Raw genomic sequence first — 24,581 nt, 5'->3', positions numbered from 1 at the left:
GGAGGAAACCCCGGTGGCGTAGTGGTTAAGCGCTACAGCTGCTAACCAAAGGGTCGGCAGTTCAAATCCACCAGGCTCTCCTTGGAAACTCTAAGGGGCAGTTCTACTCTATCCTGTAGGGTCATTATGAGTTGGAATCGACTCAACGGCACTAGGTTTGGTTTGGTTTGGTTTATACCAGGAGGATATTAAATATTTATGCACCCAATGACAGAGCTTCAAGATACATAAGACAAACTCTAACAGCGTTAAAAAGTGAGATAGACAGCTCCACCATAATAGTAGGTGACATCAACACACCACTTTCAGTGAAGGACAAAACATCCAGAAAGAGGCTCAATAAACACACAGAACAGCTAAATGCCACAATCAGCCAACCTGACCTTGTAGACATATACAGAACACTCCACCCACAGCAGCCAAATATGATTTCGTTTCCAATGCACATGGAACATTCTCTAGAATAGACCACATATTAGGATAAAAAGCAAGTCTTAACAGAAGCCAAAACTTCAAAATATTACAAAACATCTTCTTTGACCATAAACCCATAGAACTAGAAGTCAATAACAGAAAAATCAGGGAAAAGAAATGAAACATATGGAAACTGAACACTTTGTTCAAAAATGATTGGATTAAAGAAGAAATTGAAAACAGAATAAAGAACTTCATTGAATCCAATGAGAATGAAAATACTTCCTATCAGAACCTTTGGGACACAGCTAAAGCAGTGCTCAAAGGTCTATTTATATCAATAAATGCACACATACAAAAAGAAAAATGGGCCAAAATCAAAGAATTATCCCTACAACTTGAACAAATAGGAAGAGAGCAAAATAAGAAACCCTCAGTCACCAGAAGAGAGCAAATAATAAAAATTAGAGCAGAATTAAATGAAATAGAGAACAGAAACACAATTGAAAGAGTTAACAAGACCAAAAGCTGATTCTCTGAAAAGATGAAAAAAATCTATAAACCATTGGCCAGACTGACAAAAGAAAAACATGAGACTAAGCATATAATCCAAATAAGAAATGAGATGGGCAATATCACAACAGATGCAACTGAAATTAAAAGAATCATAACAGAATACTATGAAAAACTGTACTGTAACAACTTTGAAAACCTAGAGGAAATGGGCGATTTTCTAGAAACACGTTACCAACCTAAACTAACACAAAAAGAGACAGAACAGCTGAATAAACCCAGAACAAAAGAAGAGACTGAAAATGTAATTTAAAAAAACCCCACAAAGAAAAGCCCTGGCCCTGATGGCTTCACTGGAGAATTCTTCCAAACTTTCAAAGAAGACTTAACACCACTACTGCTAAAGGTATTTCATAGCATAGAAAAGGATGGAATACTCCCCAACTCATTTTATGAAGCCAGCATAACCCTGATACCAAAATCAGGTATAGACAAAAGAAAACTACAGACCTATATCCCCCATGAACTTAGATGCAAAAATCCTCAACAAAATTCTACCCAATAGAATTCAACAACATATCAAAAAAATAATTCACCAGGACCAAGTGGGATTCATACCCAGATGCAGGGATGGTTCAACATTAGAAAAACAATCAGTATAATCCACCACATAAATAAAACAAAAGACAAGACCACATGATGTTATCAACTGATGCAGAAAAGGCATTTGACAAAGTCAAACACCCATTCATAAGAAAAACTCTCAGGAAAATAGGAAAAGAAGGAAAATTCCTAAACATTGTAAAGCACATTTATACAAAGCCAACAGTCATCATCACCCTAAACAGAGACTGAAAGCATTCCCTTTGAGAGCAGGAACCAGACAAGGATGCCCTTTATCACTACTCTTACTCAACACTGTGCTGGTACTCCTAGCCAGAGCTATTAGGTTAGATAAAGAAATAAAGGGCATCCAAATTGACAAAGAAGAAGTAAAGGTATCTCTGTTTGCAGATGACATGATCTCATACACAGAAAAACCTAAAGAATCCTCAAGAAAACTACTGAAACTAATAGGAGAGTTTAGCAGAGTATCAGGATACAAGATAAACATACATAAATCAGTTGGATTCCTCTACACCAACAAAGAGAACGTCAAAGAGGAAATCACCAAATCAATACAATTTACAATAGCCCCTAAGAAGATCAAATACTTTGGAATAAATCTAACCAGAGATGTAAAAGACTTATATAAAGAAAAATATAAGACACTACTGAAAGAAACCAAAAGAGACCTATATAAGTGGAAAAATATACCTTGTTCATGGACAGGAAGACTCAATATTGTAAAAATGTGTACTCTACCCAAAGTGATCTATAGATACAACGCAATCCCGAGCCAAATACCAGTGACTTTGCTTAACAAGATGGAGAAACAAATCACCAACTTCATACGGAAGGGAAAGAGGCCCTGGATAAGTAAAGCATTACTGAAGAAAAAAGAACAAAGTGGGAGGCCTCATACTACCTGATTTTAGAGCTTATTTTTTTTATACCACCATAGTAATCAAAACAGTTTGGTACTGGTACAACAACAGATACATAGAATAATGGAACAGAACTCAGAATCCAGACATAAATCCATCCACATATGAGCAGCTGATATTTGACAAAGGCCCAAAGTCTGTTAAATGGGGACAAGACAGTCTCTTCAACAAATGGTGCTGGCATAACTGGACATCCATCTGCAAAAAAATGAAACAATACTAGTACCTCACATCACGCTCAAAAGCAGCTCAAAATGGATCAAAGACCTAAATATAAAATCTAAAATGATAAAGATCTTGGAAGGAAAAAAAAGAGGGACAACGCTAGAAGTCTTCATACATGGCATAAACAGTACACAAAATATTACCAACGGTGTACAAACACCAGAGGAGATATTAGATAGCTAAAACCAAATCAAACCCATTGCCGTCAAATCAATTCTGACTCACAGTGACCCTATATGACAGAGTAGAACTGCCTCATATGGTTTCCAAGGAGTGCCTGGTGCATTCAAACTGCTGACCTTTTGGTTAGCAGCCGTAGCTCTTAACCACTATGCTACCAGGGTTTCCATTAGATAACTGGGAGCTCCTAAAAGTGAAACACCTATGCTCATCCAAAGACTTCATTTCACCAAAAGAATAAAAAGGTTACCTACAGACTGGGAAAAAGTGTTTAGCTATGACATTTCCAATCAGCATCTGACCTCTTAAGTCTACATGATACTGCCAAAACTGAACAATAAAAAGACAGATAACCAATTAAAAAACTGGCAAAGGATACGAACAGACACTTTACCAAAGAAGGCATTCAGCCTACTAACAGATACATGAGGAAATGTCATGATCATTAGCTATTAGAGAACTGCAAATCAAAACTACAATGAGATTCCATCTCACTCCAACAAGGCTGGCATTAATCCCAAAGACAAAATAATAAATGTTGGAGAGGCTGTGGAGAGATCAGAACACTTATACACTGCTGGTGGGTATGTAAAATGGTACAGCCACTTCTGAAATCAATTTGGCCCTTCCTTGAAAAGCTAGAAATAGAACTACCATACGACTAGCAAACCCGCACCTTGGAATATACCCTAAAGAAATAAGAGCCTTCACACAAACACATATATGCACATCCATGTTCACTGCAGCACTGTTTACAATAGCAAAAATGTGGAAGCAACCAAGGTGCCCATCAACAGATAAGTGGATAAATAAATTATGGTGCATTCACACAATGGAATACTATGCAATGATTAACAACAATGAATCTGAAACATTTCATAACATGGAGGAAGCTGGAAGGCGCTATGCTGAGTGAAACTAGTCAATGTAAAAATGACAAACATTGTATGAGATGACTATTATTAGAACTCCAGATAAAGTTTAAACACAGAAGAAAATATTCTTTGATGGTTACGAGGGTGGAGAGGGAGGGAGAGGCATATTCACTAACTAGATACTAGACAAAAAAATTTTTAGGGGAAGGAAGAGCAACACATAACACAGTGATAGTACAACTGGACTAAACCAAAAGTAGTTTCCTGAATACAACCAAAAGCTGTGAAGGCCAGAGTAGCAGGGATGGGTCTGGGGACCATGGTTGCAGGGAATATCTAGTTCAGTTGGCATAACAAAATGCATTAAGAAAATGGTCTGCATTCCACTTTGGCGAGAGGCATCTGGGGTCTTATATGCTAGCAAGCGGCCATCTAAGATGCATAAATTGGTCTCAACACACCTGGAGCAAAGGAGAATGAAGAACACCAAAGACACAAGGTAAATATGAGCCCAAAGAGACACAAAGGGCCACATAAGCCAGAGGCTCTACTGGCCTGCAACCCAAAGAACTAGATGGTGACCGGCTACCCTTGATCACTGCAGAGAAACCCTGATGGAGCAGGAGAACCATAGGATGCAGATCTTAAATTCTCATAGAAAAACCAGGCTTAGTGGTCTGACTGAGAGTAGAGGGACCCTGAAAATCTTGGTCCCTGGAGTCTTTGATAGCCCAAGATTGCAACCATTCCTGAAACCAACTGTACAGACAGGGATTGGCCTGGACTATGAGATAGATAATGATGCTTGTGAGGAGTGAACTTCTTGGCTCAAGTAGACACATGGGACTATGTGGGCGACTCTTGCCTGGTGGCGAGATGAGAAGGAAGACTGGGACAGGAGCTAGTTGAATGGACATGGGAAATACCAGGTGGAGAGTTGGAATGTGCTGTCTCATTAAGGAGAGAGTAGATGGGAGTGCATGCTGGGGTGTGTATGGCCTTTTGTGTAAGAGACTGACTTGATTTGTAAACTTTCACCTAAAGTACAATAAAGAAAATTAAAAAAAAGGAGAACGGCAAGACTTCGGCTCTCTTAACTTTGGGTAAGTCATCAGGACAGAACAATTGCTAGAAAAGAACATCATGTTTAGCAAATAAGGGCCAGTGAAAACAAGGGAAACCCTCAATGAGATGACTCGACACAATAGTTGCAACAAGAAATTCAAATATACCATGACCTTGAAGATGGCGCAGGACCTGGCAATGTTTAGTTCTGCTATCACAGGGTAGCCTTGTGTTGGAACCAATTCTACAATAATTAACAGCAATACATTGTAGTTTTGTCCTTGTATGATGGGTGTATACTAACTTTTTTTTCAAATTCATAGCTAGTTGCTCTGATTGTATTTATTGGGATTTGTCATTTTACTGACCAATTTTAAATGCATAGAGTTTCCCTTAAATTTTTTTTCTATTCTCTTCAGCGTTTAGTGTTCTTTTTGTTCACAGCTGACATCTAGTTGGCCCCTCAATCATGGTACCCCGTGCACAACCAGATCAGACTATCATGGTGAGTCACAGGGTTTTCATTGGCTGATTTTTGGAAGTGGATCTCCAGGTACTTTTTCCTAGTGTGCCTTAGGCTGGAACTAACTAGCACATATTTTAGTCTTTCTTTTTTAATCACATACTCATTAAAGACTCTTACTTTTCCTCTGAGTATAGTTTCTGCGATTTCTTATAGTTTGGTTATGACGTATTTTTCTAACAAATTTGCTTTTTGTCTAGAATTTATTTTGGGGCAATAAGTGTTTTAAATTCAAGTTCAGATTTCCCCTTTTTATAATTTTCATCCAAAGTTATCAGTAGAAAATAATTTTAAAATTTAGAATTTATTAAAGTTTGTTTTCTGAAAAATTTGTAGCTGATCTTTGAGGAAAATATGTTGGAGACTAGATAAATATCTCCATACCTATCTGTCTGTATATTTGCTCATATGTTGCAAATTTACTGTTATATTTAAGTAAACAATCATTTTCATAATATTACTTATCTCCTTTTTTAAATCTTTAAAACTGTTTCCACTCTGAAAGAGGAAAGTAAAATTTATTTTTATAATTCTATTTATTAAGTTTTTGATTTACTGAATTGTTTTGTTTACTTATGTAGAATCTACATTGTTTGGTATACATATGCTAAGACTATTACTGTCTCATAAATCCAGCCTTTTGTCATCACATATCTCTCTGTCTTATATTTGGCTTTTAACTTGAAATTCCTGTTAATGATATTAATATTACAATATCATTATTATAATAAGATTGCTTTCTATTTATTTGCATTTCCTGATCTGTATTTGCTATTTTTTTTATTTTTTATACTTTGACACCATGTTTTAGAAACAACTTATAACTGAATTTATTAAGAACATTTGACAGTTTTAACATGTCTCTAGAGGATTCAGCTTTCTTTCTTCAGTTCTTTTGACATATTATTTTTATTCTTTCATCTTGCTCCATGCTCACTACTTATTCCACACTGTGTTTTTTTCATTTTTATTTTTCTTCATTTTTTGTGGTTTATCCACCTTTTTATTTCATTATATATGTATAAATTGTTTTTTCCTCTAGTTAATTCCGACTCATGATGACCCGTGCGTGACAGAGTAGAACTATAGTCCATAGGTGTACATTAATTTTTTGAAAGTAGATCAACAGGCCTTCCTTCTGAGACATCTCTGGGTGGACTTGAACTTCCAAGCTTTCAGTGAGCACCCAAACTCATTAACGCTTTTTACCACCAGGTTTTCTATGAGTTGGAAGCAAACTGATGGCAATGTTTTTTTTTTTTTTTTTTCCATCATTGCTCCTTGGTAATTTGAAATATCTACTGTGTTCTCTACTCTATTACAGATTACCTTCCCATTTGCTATAATTACAACTAAGCACACATTATTCTACAATATTTTCAAAACAAGATTCCATCTATAGTCTCCCCTGACACATACACTACTTTGCCTCTAGTTCTTCACTCCAAGTAGTACCTTTACAGCATATATTCTTCCTTCCTCCATTTTTACATATCCTTTCCCCATTCTGTCCTCTCATTGTCCAACCATCAAAGATAGTGCCACCTTTTTTTCTGACCCCAAAGCCTAAACCCACTATTTCTTTCTGAAGGAAAAAACAAACAAAATGGCAAAACTTGCATTTGCTCCTGACCCACTGTGCTGAGGATGCAGGAATCAGTGCTTAGATTCAGTGCGGCAGCACCCCACACAGGTGCCCCTGAGTTCTCTCCTGTTTGATGTGCGCTCAACTAACAGACCAGTGTTCACTCTTGGGCTTCCAACAGTATTCACCACTTTGAGACTCCGGTTTCTTTATCTGGTCTGAGCCTATCTGCTTCCCAAATGTGGGATTATAAAATAGAATGGAATTTCAGAGTCATTTCTATGTAAAGCAGTGAAGTGTCTTTCCCATTACAAGCTGGACAAATACAGTATAAAAGTCTACTAATAATAGCATAGTCATAAACACGTTCCTCAAGGTTTTACACAAAAAAATATTAGATACGGCCCACGCATGCAATATGCCGTGCTAAGTTCACTTCATTCTCTTGACTTAAAATGCACTTCTAGACTGTCTCTATACATTTCACTCAAAAATGTCCATCTGAAAGGTCAGTTATAACACACATTTCAAAGCTAAAACCTATTTTTGTTATTTTATATATTTCTAATGAAGCATTTATTACGTCCTATTCCTTTTATCTCTAGATTGTTTATCAGTCTGCACATGCAATTGATAACTAACTTAAGAGAACAATCAATCTTCCACTTCTATTTGTTATCTCCAGCACTTCGTCCCATTTTTAGCGTAGGTTAGAGTACAGTGAATTTGGTTGACCTCTAGAATTTCCTTAGATGAAAGTATTAGTCACTGAAATTATGCCATATGTGGCTCTTAAACTTAATATTGGTCAAAATAAGGACATTTATTGCAACTTTCTGCATTTTCAAACATCAAAGAAGCCTGATAGAAAAGCGTTCTTGAAGCATGCAGTTCCAAACGAAGCTGATTGTAATTGGAATCTAAATCTTCCAAAGAGAAATAACTCCACTCAAATCCAAGTAGAAAAAAATTCAGCAATAAATGAGGCTTACCAGTCAGAAGAGTTAATTTTCTCTTTCAAGAGCATATAGTCGTCTCTCTTTTGTCTCGGAGATAACCCCAGCCAAACATAATTAAACCTCTGGGATTGTGTAAATTCCTACCAGAAATAGAGGTGATCTGATTAAGTTTTTTTTTTTTCTCCTTTCTGCACATTACCTCCTTACAAGATTTTTTCCAAGCTACCTTTTAAAGGTGACATATTTTAGGTAACATGATTCTACTACTTGTCAACGCCATCACAGGAAATGGAAAGAAAGTGCTTGCTTTGATGGCCTCCTCATCACCAGGTCGTGAAGAAGGGATTCCTGCTCTAGGGTGAGGGGAATGGCTGAACACACAGCACACAGCACTGCACAGGTGAGATGGGCAACAGTTTGTTAGTCACATGCACTCAGCTCAGGGAAGGAGGACACCAGCTGCCATGCAGGGCTACACAGGGGTTGTACTCAGGAACAGTGTGAACAAGCAGGGGCTTCGGAGGCAGGCTCTGTATTATCAACGATGGGGTGCCCCTTGGTTTCTATGGGAGGATGTGCTTGGCTTGTTTGTATAATTCAGTGAACTGGCAGAAAACAAATACCTAGCCTACTACTCAGGGATAAGCAGGAGCTGATGTTAGTCCATGTGACAAGGAGTGTTCTTGACTAGTGGACCTAATCTGTGGGGGTAGGGAACTTGCAGTTAGGCCATTTGAGCCTTCACCCCTTCACCCCTTGTGGTACTAAGGCAGGACATAATATTGAACATTAATTTTAGACCCTACATCACAGTGCCCCTTACTATAAGATTTCCTCCAGCATTTGTACACTATCAAGTACTGTCTCACATGAAGAAAGGATCTACCTTTCCATGTATAACTTTAAGTTGGGTTCAGTGAAAGTTCACAAATTACAGGATTCAAATATTTGAGCAGTAAATGTTCACTCCAGGGCAAAGGAGGTAGCTAATGACTGTAAACTTAAGTTAATGGAAATGGAAAAAAGAATATGTGAAAAATGCACCAAAGTGAGATGAGAGTGCTTATAAAAACAGAATTTGGAATCAGCAAAATGCATTGAATTAACTTTTTTTTTTTTTCCTATTCCAGGCTTTTTTTTTTTTTTCTTTTAATAAGTAACTATGAATGTGTCATTTGAGAATGATGGGGAGAGAAAGAGATTGATTACCTGCTCTTCTATAAAGATTGGCAAAGATTGAATGATGGGGAGAGAAAGAGATTGATTACCTGCTCTTCTATAAAGATTGGCAAAGATTATCATAGTAGGGAAGCAGAAAATCTTAGGAAAATACAATTTTGCTTAAAGAATAAACATATGATTATTTTCTGAGACATCACGGAATAATATAAAAGCATGGAGAGATTATTCCGATATAAGAAAACATTAAATAAAATAAAATAAATAAACCTACCGGAGAATTCGTTTTTCCTGAGACCCAAGGACTCAATGCCATGTATATCTTGGTATTTGACTTTGCCATCCCATTACAATTCTATCTATTTTTACGTATTTTGATGACGTTTTCTAGACGTTGGTCTTTCTTGAGAATGTATCCAATGTAAGTAAGCCAAAGCCTTGTCATCTTTGCTTCTACGGAGGTTTCTGATACTATATTTTCTAAGATGGATTATGTTTGATACAGTAGATGGTCAGCAAAAATGAAGAAAACCCTTAATGAGATGAATTGACACAATGGCCATGGCAATGGGCTCAAGATCCAATGACCATGCAGATGGCGCAGGACCAGGCACCATTTCATTCCATTATACGTAAAGTAGTCATGAGGCAGAACCAAGCAGATGGGTACTAACAACACATATTTCACCAAAACCATCTGCTATCCTAGGATATCTTACCTTTTTCTCTTCATTAAAAGAAAAAGAAATCCAAAATGGTGAAAACAAACATATTTCCCCATGTGTAGATTTTATGGAATTAGTAACCCTCAGAAATAATCTCCAGATCCTCAGTTTTTAGACAAATGTTCAGAAGCTGTGTTCTGAGATATGATTTCAGAGCTCCAGTCTGGAAATATTAAGACCTGAGCGTTCTGGGCATGCTGTATCCACTCATATACCCATCAGTTTCTAAAGACCCCAATGATCCTAAGGTCTTAGGCTAAAAAATAATATGATTTATCTTGGCTATGATACCCAAAGGTAAGTCAGTTGATATCTCAACTAAAATAGGCAGAATCATGTCAGGGTTAATATATCTCTCCCTCCAAACGTCCCACTGCTTTCTATCCTTTGATGGAAAAGGGATTTCCTTCCTCACAGGCAGAGAACCATGGGTCCTTACCAAAACACTTTCTGACTTAATCTTCAGTAGACTGGCATTCCAAGCAGAACACCTCCTTTCACTGTTTTGCCATGTTTCAGCCTCGTCAGGTAAGCTATAACAGGTGTCCTCATGCCACAGCCATTTCTCTGGACAAGGTTTACATTTGTGCTCTGGAAGAAGAAAAAAGAAAAAAAAAAAATTTTTTTATTTCATCTGTATTTTTATTCTCTGTCATTTTTCCCTTTACCTCTGAATTACATTGATTAAATTCACTTGTATTTCTGCTTTTTAAATCAAAAGAGAAAAAAAAAATTCTAGGCTCTAGACCTCAATCTTATGCCAAGGAGTCCCTGTGTGTTGCAAATGGTGAATGTGCTCTGCTCCTAATGGAAAGACTGGAGGTTCAAGTCCACCCAGAAGCACGTTTAAAAAAAGCCCTGATGTCCTATTTCCAAAAAACCAGCCTCTGAAAATCGTACAGAGCACTGTTCTACTCTGATACACACAGGGTCACCATGATTAGAACTAACTCGACAGCAATTGCTTACCTAACACCGTATAATATAATAACTATTATTATATCGTATGACATAAAATAACTATTCAGTTTTCTGTTTTTTTCTTTTAAGTATATTGTTGTACAAATGAGTCCTCTGTCAACCATATTTAATTCCCTCACTTAAATAATTGTTTCATCAGGAAAGGCCCCTAGCTATTGCTGAAAAGATTCTCAAATGACTTTAAGATTTAATTCATTGTCTAATAACTTAGAGAGAAATAAAAGACTACCTTTTTGGGTTTTGTACAGCTCACGACATAATTCAGTTGCGATGTTTTGCAGTGTGATGGAGAGGATCATGTTCTCCTTGGAAATATTCTTGTGTTTCATCACTTGTAGAGAAATATTTCTCTGAAGTTCTTTGAAACTTTGCAGTTCATTCAAGTTTCCCTTTTCTAGCTTCAAGATTATGTAAACTTCAGGTAAAAAAAATTAATCAAATATTTTTATCCCTCAAAGAATCACCACCTCCCTTTTTCAGAAACTATTTAAGGAGATGGAAGGGGTTGGAAAGCAGTTGCTCCACAAGAGTGAGAGAAAGAGACTAAGTACCACACTATAAGTACTGTGTTGTTAGTGCTCTTTCTGGGCATATGACATATAATCATTCCAAGGCCTCAATTTGAAAAGAAAACTTTGGTTATAAAACTCACACAATTCTGGTTGCTGGAGTAATACATACATACACTTCCTATTTTCAATCCAATCAGCAGGAGAAGGCAGAGAAGAGTCAGAGCCAAGGTCATCTGTGCCCTTACTCAGGATGGAGCAGAAGATGCTGTGGAAGGCAAAAGCAGCAAAGAGACCTGGGAATGGTATGCATCCTAATGGGACAGACTGATTTTTTGCCTCCCCCCCCTTTTTTTTTTAACATTTTCTTCTATTAACTGTGAATTCCTAGAAACCCATTAAAATTTTTTTTTTTTTTTTTAGGCATAAAAAAAAAAGAAAAAAAGTCTGAAAGAGTAAGTCAAAATAGGTAACAACAGTCAAGTTATTTAGTGTGCATGCAAATTGGTTTTCACGGGAGAGGCAGTAAACTGGTAAGCTGATTTAGAAACAAAGAGGCAAAAGCAGGATTTACAAAACAAAGGGAGAGAAAACTAACCAATCAGGATACTTTTTTCTTAATTGTACAAATTTGGGAAAACCGAATAGTTATCAGCTAAAAAAATCTCGGTATTCTTTGCTTGAATAGGAAACACAGGGTGACAAAGAAAACAATTTCCATTGTGTACGGATTTCCCAGAACATCCTGAGAGTCTGGCAGTGGAACATACACGATCGGCTGTGTCTATACAATGTCTCTAGGGGGGTCTTTCCATCAGCTCTCCATCTCAGTTAGGCCAGATGTATAGCTTTCCTTCCTTACAATTTGTATCTTTCATAGTTATCTCATGCTGGTATAACAGGAATACTACAGGTGGATGACATTAAAAAAACTAAATTTATTTTTTCACAGTTTGGGAGGCTAGAAGTCTGAATTCGGGGTGTCAGCTCTAGGGGAAGTCTTTCTCTCCCAGGTGGCTCTGGAGGACAGTGCTTGTCTCTTTGAGCTTATGCCCCCGGACTTCCCTCATGTGGCTTGGCATCTCTCTTCCCACATCTCTGGTTTCTTCCTTGTCTTAATCTGCTCTTTTTATACCTTATAAGAGATTGATTCAAAATGTATCCTACAGTCCTCCTGCCTCATCAATATGACGAAGAAAACCCACTCCCAAATGGGATTATAACCACAGACTTTACAACAGGATGTACAACACATATTTTGGGGGGAAACATTTCAATCCATAAGTTTTTCTTTCTGCCTGCTTTCTTTCATTCTTCCTTCTTTTTTCTCTTTTTAACAAAAAGCTTTTTCTGAACAATGAAACCCAAAACAGATTTTTTCCTATTAATAAAACAGAAATTATGGCTTTTATATTATGAATGAATTATTACTAAATCACTGTATTATATAAATCCATTATGTGTACCTGTGAAGACTAGATATTTCAAGAGAACATAATTCAGTGATCACATGATAATATCACTATACTTCCTTTATACGTCCTGTGACTCACTTGATGATGCAATAAAAACACAGGATTTCTAATAAAATGCAAAAATTGCTTCATACTTTGGATAACCATAGTGAAAGAACTATTTTGAGGTCTTGCCAAGGTTAGAATGATTTCAAGGGGCATTTTTCTTTTGAATTATTTTCTCATGAATTCAATTATTTAAAAGTTACCTACTGAAGACTTATGCAATAGACACTAAATCCAAATGTGCAAGAAAATAAATGAATAGATAGTGAAATAAACAGATACATAAGAAAAGCTCAAGTTGTACTATGCCAGGAAGAACCTGAAATCAAGTGATAAAGAAAGTGGCTTCTTCACGTCTTACAGCTCCTAGGAATCGATGCAAATTCAGAAGAAAGAACATTACAGAAAGCAGCAACATCTACCTCAAAGACCCTCATTTGGGGAAAAGCTTTGCCTACTTAGAAAGCAAAAGAAATCTAGAGAGGCTAAAGAAATGTGGCCAGCCATCTAAGATGCATCAATTGGTCTCAACCCACCTGGATCAAAGGAGAATGAAGAACACCAAGGTCACATGATAACTATGAGCCCAAGAGATGGAAGGGGCCACAGGAACCAGAGACTTACATCATCCTGAGACCAGAAGAACTAGATGGTGTCTGGCCACAACCGATGACTGCCCTGACAGGGAGCAAAACAGAGAACCCCTGAGGGAGCAGGAGATCAGTCGGATGCACACCCCAAATTCTCATAAAACGATAAGACTTAATGGTCTGACTGAGACTAGAGGAATCCTGGCGGTCATGGTCCCCAAACCTTCTCTTGGCCCAGGACAGGAACCATTCCCAAAGACAACTCATCAGACATGGAAGGGACTGGACAATGGGTTGGAGAGAGATGCTGATGAAGAGTGAGCTACTTGTATCAGGTGGACACTTGAGACTGTGTTGGCATCTCCTGTCTGGAGGGGAGACAGGAGGGTAGAGAGGGTTAGAAACTGGCAAACTTGTCATGAAAGGAGAGAATGGAAGGGCTGACTCATTAAGGGGAGAGTAAGTGGGAGCATGGAGTAAGGTGTATAGAAGCTTATATGTGACAGACTGACTTGATTTGTAAACGTTCACTTAAAGCTCAATAAAAATTATTAAAAAAAAAAATTGTGGCCATGGCAAGATATGGTGTCAGAAGAGGTCAAACAGAAAGGCAATGGACAGACAAAAGCACTGCTAGACAGGGAAACAAGGTTGGATTTTTTTTTAATTACCAGAAATATTTAATTGGAAGAGAAAAATAGCTGATTTCTTTCTTCCATTTCATTTTTAAGAAAGACTACCATGACCGCACATGAAGAATTAATTTTGGGCTACAGTTTTGAAATCAAGGACAATAACACATAACCCATAAAAATCAAAGACATTCCCGTCCAGTTGATTCTGTCTCATAGTGAACCTATAGGGCAGAGTAGAACTGACTCATAGAGTTTCCAAAGAGCATCTGGTGGATTTGAACTGGCAACCTCTTGGTTAGCAGCCCTGATGCTTAATCACTATGCCACCGGGCTTTCCAAATAGTACAAAAGCAAATGAAATGTACCATCTGACAGAGAATAGTGTCCTGGTTTTCTACTATTAAGAATTGTGATAACCCAGGAGTAGATTAAGGATACATTCTGAAGTTGGAATTTACAGTACAAGTTAATGAATTGTTTATAGGAGATTTTTGAGTTGAGAAAGTTGGTGGACACTGATGACACACACACTTACAAGCCGCACAGCGTGGTAATAAAAAGCACAGCACAATCTCTAAAGCTAGAATACTTGGGCCTGAAATCTTGTTTTGTGGCTTTTCATTGTGGGTCCTTGGGCAAGTCACTAGAAGTCTATATACATCTCTGTTTCTACATTAGTAAAGATAGACCACAAAGTTTTGGAAATTTAATGATTCAATATATGCAATGCACTTAGAAGAGTTCTGGCAATTAGGAAACCCATGATTATTGCTAGATTTTTATTTATGTATTTAATGAAATTAGGATGATGGGAGAGTTAGCACATTTGAGGGGAAATAGGTATTTCTACTTTTGCCATTTTTAATTGGAAAATAATTTAGACATAGATATGGAAATGTCAAATGCATACTTGAATTTTCTAGCCTTGAGACCCAAAGAGAGGCCACAAGGAGATATTTGAGAGTCATTGTGTTTGAAGACAAAGAATTGACTAAGGTAACATATAAAAGTAAGTTGAGTGACACAAGAAAGGGGAACCCCGAACAGAGCCCTGGAGTGTTCCAACATACAGAGTTTGATTCAGAGGGAAAAGTCAAAACAGGATACTGAGAGGGACCAGACACTCTGATAGCAAAAAACCAGATGATGTGTGTCCATGAGTATATGCAAAGAAAGTGCTTAAAGAAGAAGGACTATTCGACTTAGTGAAGGGTGCAGTGAAGTCAAGTATTAAAAGAACAGAGATGTGACCATTGTGATGGCGTAAGAAGACCACCAGTTATCTAGACAAGAGCCATGGTTTATGGAATAATGAGGGCAGAAGCCTAATTCAGTCAGGTGAGAAGAAAATGAGAGGTGAGGTGTAGGAAGACAGTGACTGCAGATATTGCTCTCAATGAATCTAATTGTGAAAGGGAACAAAGAAGTGGAACAATAGATGGAGAGGTCTGAATATACAACTGAGAACTGTGTTTTGTTAAGAGAGGAGAAGTGGAACATTTCAGTGAATTAAGGGGGAATGGACCACTGGGGGCACAGTGGTTAAGAGCTTGGCTGTTAACCAAAACTCTGCAGTTCAAATCCAACAGCTGCTCTTTGAACACCACATGAGGCCAGTTCTACTAAGTTCTATAGGGTCCCTATGACTTAGAATCAACACGATAGCAACAGGTTTGATTGAAGGGAGAATATTCAACTACACAATGAAGAAAGATAATGAAGCAGGTGAGCAAGAAGAAAATTCCAGATGGGCAGGAATTATGAGCTAAATGAGTAGGGTGTCTTTTAATCAGAGCAAGCATTTAGTAAGTAGTATCTGGAAGGAAGGCTGAGAGTGTGAGTACAGATATGGTAGAATGGAAATTCTGGTAGTAGGAAGAAAAGGTATAGAATGAAGTAGGAAGAAAGGTCACCAGGTGAGAGTACACTGGAGTTGAGAGTGCATATTTTTCACAAGCAATATTTAGCTGTTCAAGTGGGGCAAAGAGGGAGGATTTTTGGATTTAACCAGGATTAGAGTTTTTCAAGGAAAAAACAAAGTACATTGAAGGGGGTGGGGAGTAATGGTAGATATTAGGTAATATATACCTTTTGTTATCTAACATAGACTCTAAGCTGGGACATGAGAAAATATACAGAAATGAGGAAGTAAAGAAGACATGGCTTCAAGATTTCCAGGGTGTTGAAGAACTTCTGATTTGAAAATTCAGAATGAAGTGGATTAGTAGGAAAATAAATGGAAGGGATGGAATGGGATGCTTAAAGTCAGTATGCGGGCAAAGCTCTAGTTGTTGGTTATGCTAAATTCACAGTAAGCCCATCCTGATTTTCCATAAAATAAAGGAGAATTACAAACAAGAAAATAAAGACAAATTATTATAAAATCCCAACGCCTTTTTTTCAAAAAAGAAAACCTCTATAAAGGCAAAATCACACAGAATTATCTTGTTACTGGTGATTATAAATGGATATAAGAGCTAATAATTAATGAAATAAAATTTCCATTCATAGTAAAGTGAGAATTTCAAAGATGTCATATATGGTGCAAAAACAGTCTTAAATAAAACATGAGAATTCTTCTTTCACTTCCTTCTCTTCTGTTTATTCTTTCAGCCAACACAAAAAAATGGAAAAATTTAGTAGATTGATATTATTTGAGACACAGATCGCTCCTTTTTAAATATCTTTTATAACCATTTTCTATGGATCCTTTAGGCAACTTCTATAAGAGGAGAGTGTTAGTTAACAATTAAAGTTGGAAGAATACCACTATCATTGTCAAGTCACTAATACCTAAGATGAAGGTCTATAATCAATTTTACCACCTAGCCCAAAAACTTACCTGTTTTCTCCAAATTGTCAAACTCCTGCATATTTTCTGTCTTTCTCGATTCCTGGAAGTTTAGATCTGCACAGGTAACTTCTTTAGGCATTGATGGATATGCAAAGTAAGCTCCACAGACTGTAAATTAATAATAATAATTATAATTATAAAAGCCAAGAGTGAACTAGCAGAGTTGAATATATTGAACAGGATCTGCTATATGAAGTCTAAATGTTTAAACTTCCATTTATAAATACGTTGTGTCAATCACCTACATGTCTGCAAATGAGTTGCTGAAAATGTCGAAAGAGGGAACAAAATTCTTCCTCCCATTACTTCCCTTTTCTGGTCACCATGAGTTGGAATTGATTTCATGGCCAATAACAAGAAATTTTTTTTTTTTTAAACAAACAAGAAAATCAAACACAGAAAACACTTTTTTAAATTGCGTTTGGGAAATATTAGCGTCCTGTAAGGAGGTCATGGACACAATCACTAGAGCCACATGGTGCAGTTATAGGATTTATTGTAGAAAAGCTTTTAAGCAGAAGTGACAGAAAGGATACAGTCCTTGAAGAACACTGATTACTCCACAGCAGTGGCCTGGCAGAGATGTTTTTGATGTATCATGGCTAAGGTTCCCACTGAGAAGGGCTGCCTTAGCCAGGAGACTGAACACTCCCAGAGAGCACTCCCAGAGACTTGAGAGCTAGCTCCATGCCCCCTAAACCAGTTATAAGGGCAAAGGTTAGCCTAAGAGAAACTAGGAAACACCTGGTTTCTCCACATTAGGAGTGTATTATGTGATCTGGTGCCCAGGAGCCCAAGTTAGGGAGTGTATTCATGGCCGAAGTGCATACTCAAGACCCTAGGAACAGTTTTGTGTGCCAGGACAGCTGAGATCAGCCTTAGTGTCTCTCTTACTACTGATTGGAGCCAGTTCTTAGCTAAGCTACACAAAGGGTAAAGGGGATGAACAACAAGGGTCATGCAGATTTTTGCCTCATCAGGTGGACTGAGCATTCTTAGGCTAAGGATACACTGATTTCTTAATGAAGTGGGGATGGAGGAAGCCATTTTCATTAGTAAATTTTACTTTGAAATTCTTATTAATAGTATCCCATGTAAATAAGAAAACAGAGACACATCAGCCTTTTTTTTTTTTTTTTCTATTAAGGAGCATGAGTAAAGATTTAAAAAAGAATTCAATAAAAAATTAACTGCTTTAACATATGTTAGAACAAATAGTAAGATCTTTATTTTCACAAAGTCAGCTGCGACCTGGGATGCTTTAATGATTTGTCCTCCACATCCTATATCAGTCTTGATTCCTGCCCAGTATTAAGAGATGATCCTCAAATAATTCTCCCATGCCTTCCAGTATCAAACATAACAAAAAATAAAATCATCTGATACCTGAATTACTTATATTTTTGTGGGTTGTTAAAACGGAAACAAGGAAAACAAATAGAGATAGGTGAAGACATGTGTACAGTGGCAAAATCGTCAAGACACATACTTTCAGAATCTTGTAATAAAGAGTCCAAGAACACAGTGACAGCGTACAATTAGGTACTAAAAGAAAACTATAGTGCCTTAGTCAGGGACCCAAGAAAAAAGCTGAACTCTTAAAAAGGGCCATTTGAAGAGAATAAGGGACATGGACGATTTGCAAGACATGGATAGTGTCAAAAGAAACAACAAGGGATGGTGAATCATTCTGGGGTGAACAGCTGCTGTGGGAAGCCATTGCCACCACCAGGCCTGAGAGGGCAAGGCTGAGAGCAGCTAACCAAAGCACAAAGGCTGTAGCTGTAGAAGGCTGCCTCCTTGCAGGCACAACCTTAGTCAGAAAAACTGCACTGCCAAAAAGTGGAGTAGTGTTTAAGTGCTAAGGCTCCTAACCAAAAGGTCGGCAGTTCAAATCCACCAGGCCTTGCTTCGAAACCCTATCGGGCAGTTCTACTCTGTCCTGTAGGGTCGCTATGAGTCGGAATCGACTCGATGGCAGTGGGTTTGCTTTTAGGTTTGGTTTAGGGAGGGATTCTCCCACCTTTGGAGAATTAGCCCAAACTTACCTAGAGCTTCAGAAAACAGGGTCCAGTGATATTGTGAATGTTGTTGTTGTGTTAGTTGCCATTAAGTCAGCTCCAACACTTGGTGACCCCACATGCAACAGAAACATTGCTCAGGCTGTGCCATCTTCATGATCCATTCTGCTAAGGGGGCTCATCTTCCAGCACTATGCTGGACAACGTACTGCTGTGACCCACAGGATTTCATTGGCTAATTTTTGCAAGTACATTACTAGTACGTTACTATCTTCCTACTGTTTCTTAGTCTGGAAGTTCTACTGAAACCTGCCCACCACGTATGATTCTGCTGATATTTGAAACACTGGTAGCATAACTTCCAGCATTATAACAACATGTGTGGCAAGACAGTACCATACACTGAAAGGTAGGTAAGGGCCTGATTATTTAAGCTTTAGTTTTTCAGGGTGTTAACTTTCTTGATAACACACTATGTTTCTTTTCCTTCAGTGCTTCTTCCACCTCAGGTACTGGTTCCCCTAGTCTCCTGTCTTTCTCTACCACTCCTTTCTTTAACTCACTTCCACCTAGAAAGGGGAGCAATATCTTTTTTCTGTCCTCAGTGCCAAGGCTATGTCACTAGCATGATGAATTGTATATTTAAAGTCAGTGTGCTATTTTGTATTTAAAGTAATTCAGCGATATTGACTTCAAAGCACAATAGCATGCAAAAATACAGAATGCTATAAAAAGAATCGTTTTGAAAACATACCCAAAAAAAAGTTCCCTGAAAAACAAAACGATACCAGAAACACAGTTTTATTTGGAAAATTCAAAGATAAATTGAGAATTTCACCCATGAGGTATAATAGGATAAAATGATCATAAAAGGAAGAGGATGAGCTCATGAGGTCAAATATTTTAAAATGGGAAAATTCTATTAAAGGGCATCAAAACTTTGATGGTGAGTGGAACAGGTAATCAAAAAGAGATGATTTCTCTTAATAAAGGATATGAGTTGACCATCGTTGTTTTATTGTCCTCAGTTTTCTTCTCAAAGATTTTATAGACTTTATCTTTAAAAGTTATCTCTGTTATTTATCTCAATATCTCCCACAGTGTCCTTCTTATTAACTTTCTCTGTGACCCAGTGGTTCTATTTATCCAAAAAGGTCTCACCTCTCAGAGCTCTGCCCTCTCACAGCTCAGCTGTGCTCTGATTCTCTTTGTTCCAGCTTCAGCTCCACCATGCAGCACCAACTCCAAACGTTTTTTCATTACCTTTTCAGGGATTAAAAAAAAGGGGGAAAACAAACAAACAAAATCACTCTTTTCCCTAGCCTTCTTTTTTACATTCAGTTTTCTATAGCTTGGTCCTGATTCTAACAATGATTTTTTTTTTTTTTTTTTGGCAGCCAAACACTATGTGACCTGATTCATTAATTTTTAAATGGAGTTCAAAATGCCTGCCGAAAAGTATATACATAGTAAAAAGGATAAAATTGTTAAATAAGAAAAACATATCAGCAGATATGTGACAGGCCATAAATCTGTCCACAACCACCAACACAGTTCCTTGCGTCTGGATTAGCTTAACCTTTTCAGAGAATTTTATCTGTTCTCCTTAGAGTGTAGCTGTCCTGGAGTGTTTTCGTCTTAGAAAGACTGGGAAGTTGGAGAGTAGCATAAGTTACTTCTTTGGGCATTACTGAACAAATACAGCACAATTCAGTTACACCATTGCTGCGTTTATCACACCAAACTTCAGAGAAGCTGCTGCTGTTGGGGTGATATATCCACGCTGGGATTTAAGTCCTGCAATCCAGGGCTTTGAACTGGTTTGAACCAGTTATGTCATGGGCTACAAAGTGAAATCAGAACAGTTCTCAGCTTTTAAATGTGATGAACTGAAATGATAACTGGAATAAGGAAAGTTAGGAGTCAAAACCCTGGAATGGGAGAGTTGAAAGAGGCATAGTGATCCCTTTCAGGATCCTGATGCAGATTGGATTGTTTCCAGGGCTGTAGAGCTTGATAGGCATTCAAAGCCCCAAGGTTGGCCACCATCTCTGAGTGGGGCACAACTGTTTCTGACTCTGCCAGGCAAGAGATTTGGTTGCTATGCAATGCACATGCTGGTCTTGCTTTCTAAGAGGGAAATTAATTTTCCAGCAGGGCTTCCACCAATTATTTTTCCCATTCCCTTTATTGTTCTGGGTTACCTACATTTTAGAAATTTGGGTCTGTTCCAATATTGCTTTGTCAGCCGAGGTTGAATGAGGAAGATCTGATTTGAAGGTCTGGTGTGATCTAACTTTGCCCTACTGAGAATTTCAGAACTATATTATTCTCAACTTTCCACTACTCTTTTGTGTCTAACTTTCTCTTATAAAGCGCCCTAAATTGAAGAAATGATACTAAGGAGGGAATGTGATTTTTCAGTATATACATTTTCAAAAAAAAATTGAGGGCAAACCACACATCCTAGACCTAGGACTACCCAGGCTATTTCTTTTGGTTGTATAAAGTCGGTAACCAGCTTGGGCTTATGAGAATGGCATTAACATTACACGCAGTGTTTACTCCAGTCCTAACTCCCAGATAAACCACAGGTAAATTCATTCACACAGAAAATTCTGTATCCTTCCCATTTCAATACCGTCTTGTTGTTTTGAATTAAACATACTCCTGAGAAGGTAATAGCAGACGTCTTTCGGTAGAACATTAATGGAGCAATACAACATTCAGAAAGATGCTACTAAGAGAAAAAGAAGATAAAAACAGAGAGGTTCCTATGAGCGATGAGCTACACAAAGGGGAGATTATCCAAAAAAAAAAAAAAAGACAAGCAAGCCAGTAAGAAGGGAGACATATTTTTTAAAAGCTTTAACTTTTGAAGAGACAATTCCCTCCTCAGAGTTTATAGATCAGGTTGACTTTTCTTAACTGCTTGAATTATAATAACCTGATTTCTGGGAGGAAGATAGTGTGTACATTTGTATTTATCCATTTTAAACATTTCAGAGTTGAAACTGAGGAAAGCCAAGTTCCTGGCTCACATTTAGGCACATAGTTAGACAGTACAGAGCAGATTTATTGTATCCTGAATATCTAGCATCATCCCAAAAACCCAGTGCTGTCGAGTCGATTCCAACTCATAGCAACCCGATAGGACAGAGTAGAACTGCCCCATGAAACAACCATATAATAGATGTTAAATGACCATTGTTAAATGGATAGATCAATATTTTGTTCATAAATAACCAGTATTACTCAGTGAAAACCAAATGTTAAAATATTGTTATGAATAAGAACACTTTCACTGATTTCCCAGAAAGATTAGGGCATTGTACAGTGAGCTGACAGAATCATCTCTTGCAAAACTGAAAAATGAACTAGAAGAAGTAAATTTAGGAAAGATAGTGTTATGAGCATTGATAACAGGAAAAGATGCTACGTTATATCACCAAGTTTGGGACACACTTTAAAAGCAGAATCCAAAACCCAGGAAGCAACATTCATAGCTCATTCCAATCGGGCACAAACACTGTGCTCGAGGGAGCAGAGTATATTTTGATTGAGGGTGAGGAGGTTATGGGGGCAGAGGTAGGGCAGGAAACACGAGGGTCACATATGTTTTAGTCCTTTTCTAATACTCAGTAAATTTGTAAGCTTGGGGAAATAGCTGGGCCTCATATTACTCAATTAGTAACACCTGAGTGGCTTGAATTAAAGCTTTTAAATGATAGCTCTCTGGAGGCAGAGCCAAGATGGCAGAGTAGTCAGAAGCTTCTTCTGGTCCCTCTTACAACAAAGGCACTCCCAAAAACATGAATCGATTATATGTGAGAATCTAGGAGCCCTGGGCATCAAAGGCAAATTTGAGGAATCGGACTGATATGACCGGAGGAGGGAGAGACGGTTCAGAAGCAGCAAGGAGTTGCCAGACCTGACACAGCAGAAACAGCACCCTGCCAGCTGAATCCACTGGCACCAGTGGTGAGGCAAACAGTGGCACTCAGGATGCGTTTTCCACGTTGGGAGAGACCGAGTAGTGGAGGGTCTGCTCAAGCCTCCAGAACCAGTGAAAAGTGGTGCTCAAATGGCAACAGATAAATACATGCATCTAGCCAACCATGGGGGATCAAAAAGGGTCCTTTGGGAAAAAAAAAAATACTCTCTCTCATTTACCTGCCCCCTTCCTGCTCTATACTGGATCTGCCTGGCTTCAGAGATTGCTGCATGCCCTGGGCCTGAAGTAGGATCCATTGTGCATTCTGAGCCATTTTCCTGGCCTTGGAGAGGGAACAAATTAACAAACAGGGAAAAAATAACCTGCCAGCTCTCCTAAACCAGGAATGCAGGGCAGACACATCTCCTTTGCCTAGGCACAGGCATAAGGGGTCCATGGGCTTTGAATGCCTTTCACTACCTCATAGACCCATGTGGGCCCACTTCAGCAGTGTACACTCTCATTAACCAAAAGCCACTGCCGTCAAATAGATTCTGACTCATAGCTACCCTATAGGAGAGTAGAACTTCCCCATAACGTTTCCAAGGGGTGCCTGCCTGATTTGAACCTCCAACCTCTTGGTTATCAGCTATAGCACTTAACCATTATGCCACCAATGTTGCCACATCCTCACACCCACATTAGCACAGTACAACAGGGTATTCACCTAAAGTCTAACTTTAGCTGCATCGGCTATATGGTGGAGGGGCAGGGTACTGATATTTGACACCATTGTACCTACTAAGGAGGGTCCTCACCTACCAATATCAGGGACCTGAGGACTGGTGACTTCACCCACACCACCGAGCCACCCACAGCAGTGGTTCAGGAATAAGTGGTGCTTCCAGTCCCTACAGCCAACAGCACTGGGTGTCCATAGTCTGGCTGCAAAACCCACCAACGTATATGCTATAGAGAACAAGGACATGCTTTCCGCACAGACATTCAGAGTGGTTGTCGGTCCCTGCCTTGCTCAGCACTTGACCCTCTACTACAACAAGATACCTATGCCTGCACCTATTAGTGCTGCTAGTCTAAGCTGTAGGTGAGGGCCTGGACCACACACTTGGTGAATGGCTACCTGGATACTTGAGCTGAATACATACAAGGAAAGTAAACAGACTCCTGGGCTCATATACCTATTAACAGCTCTAACCACCTGCTGATAGGACTTTAGAGCTTCGAAGGCACCAATAATCAAACTAGCTCACTCAAGGAGCCTATTTAGGTATATCAAAGCAAAACCAAACAAGAAGCTAGGACACAGTAATCAAACATAAAATAAATACAATCACTTATTGATGGCTTGGAAACAACAGTCAGTATCAATTCACATAAATAGGCAGAGGCAGATCATGCTGACTTCAGCACAGTCCCAAAACAAAGAATCTTCTGGATGAAGAGAACTTCCTGGAACTACCAGAGGTAGAATACAAAAGATTAATATACCAAACTCGTCAAGAGATCAGGCAAAATGCAGAAAAATCTAGGGAATGTACAGACATACCATTAGAGGAACTTAAGAAGATTAGAGAAGAGCATAATGACAAGTTTAATAGAATGCAAGAATCCATAGAAAGACACCAAACAGAAATTCAGAATGTTAACAATAAAATTTCAGAATTAGACAACTCAATAGAAAGTCATAGTAGCAGAATTGAGGAAGTGGAAGTGAGAATTAATGAGA

At 38.2% G+C, this 24,581-nt stretch overlaps 1 protein-coding gene across 8 annotated transcripts in view; it reads right to left on the bottom strand.

Moving 5' to 3' along the window:
• The window catches only part of LOC126075153 (C-type lectin domain family 12 member A-like), a 99,879-nt gene that overhangs the window by 12,765 nt on the left and 62,533 nt on the right, over positions 1-24,581 (bottom strand). For 4 of the 8 annotated variants that reach the window (XM_049882412.1, XM_049882415.1, XM_049882413.1 and 1 more), the window contains 7 exons: positions 20,062-20,163; positions 18,928-19,005; positions 16,868-16,987; positions 11,453-11,548; positions 11,001-11,186; positions 10,230-10,381; positions 7,920-8,026 (listed from right to left, as the gene is read on the bottom strand). In XM_049882412.1, the coding sequence (XP_049738369.1) occupies positions 7,920-8,026; positions 10,230-10,381; positions 11,001-11,186; positions 11,453-11,516 (509 nt within the window). In that variant the 5' untranslated portion in view covers positions 11,517-11,548; positions 16,868-16,987; positions 18,928-19,005; positions 20,062-20,163. Of the gene's footprint in view, positions 1-7,919; positions 8,027-10,031; positions 10,382-11,000; positions 11,187-11,452; positions 11,549-16,867; positions 16,988-18,927; positions 19,006-20,061; positions 20,164-21,108; positions 21,585-24,581 lie in introns of those variants that run through there. The other 4 variants (XM_049882414.1, XM_049882418.1, XM_049882417.1 and 1 more) reach the window with 4 other exon arrangements.

This window comes from Elephas maximus, chromosome 4 (assembly GCF_024166365.1).
Source record: "Elephas maximus indicus isolate mEleMax1 chromosome 4, mEleMax1 primary haplotype, whole genome shotgun sequence".
NCBI classification, from domain to species: domain Eukaryota; kingdom Metazoa; phylum Chordata; class Mammalia; order Proboscidea; family Elephantidae; genus Elephas; species Elephas maximus.
The sequence above is the reverse complement of the archived record's forward strand: the minus strand, read 5'-3'. Positions and strand labels throughout refer to the sequence as shown.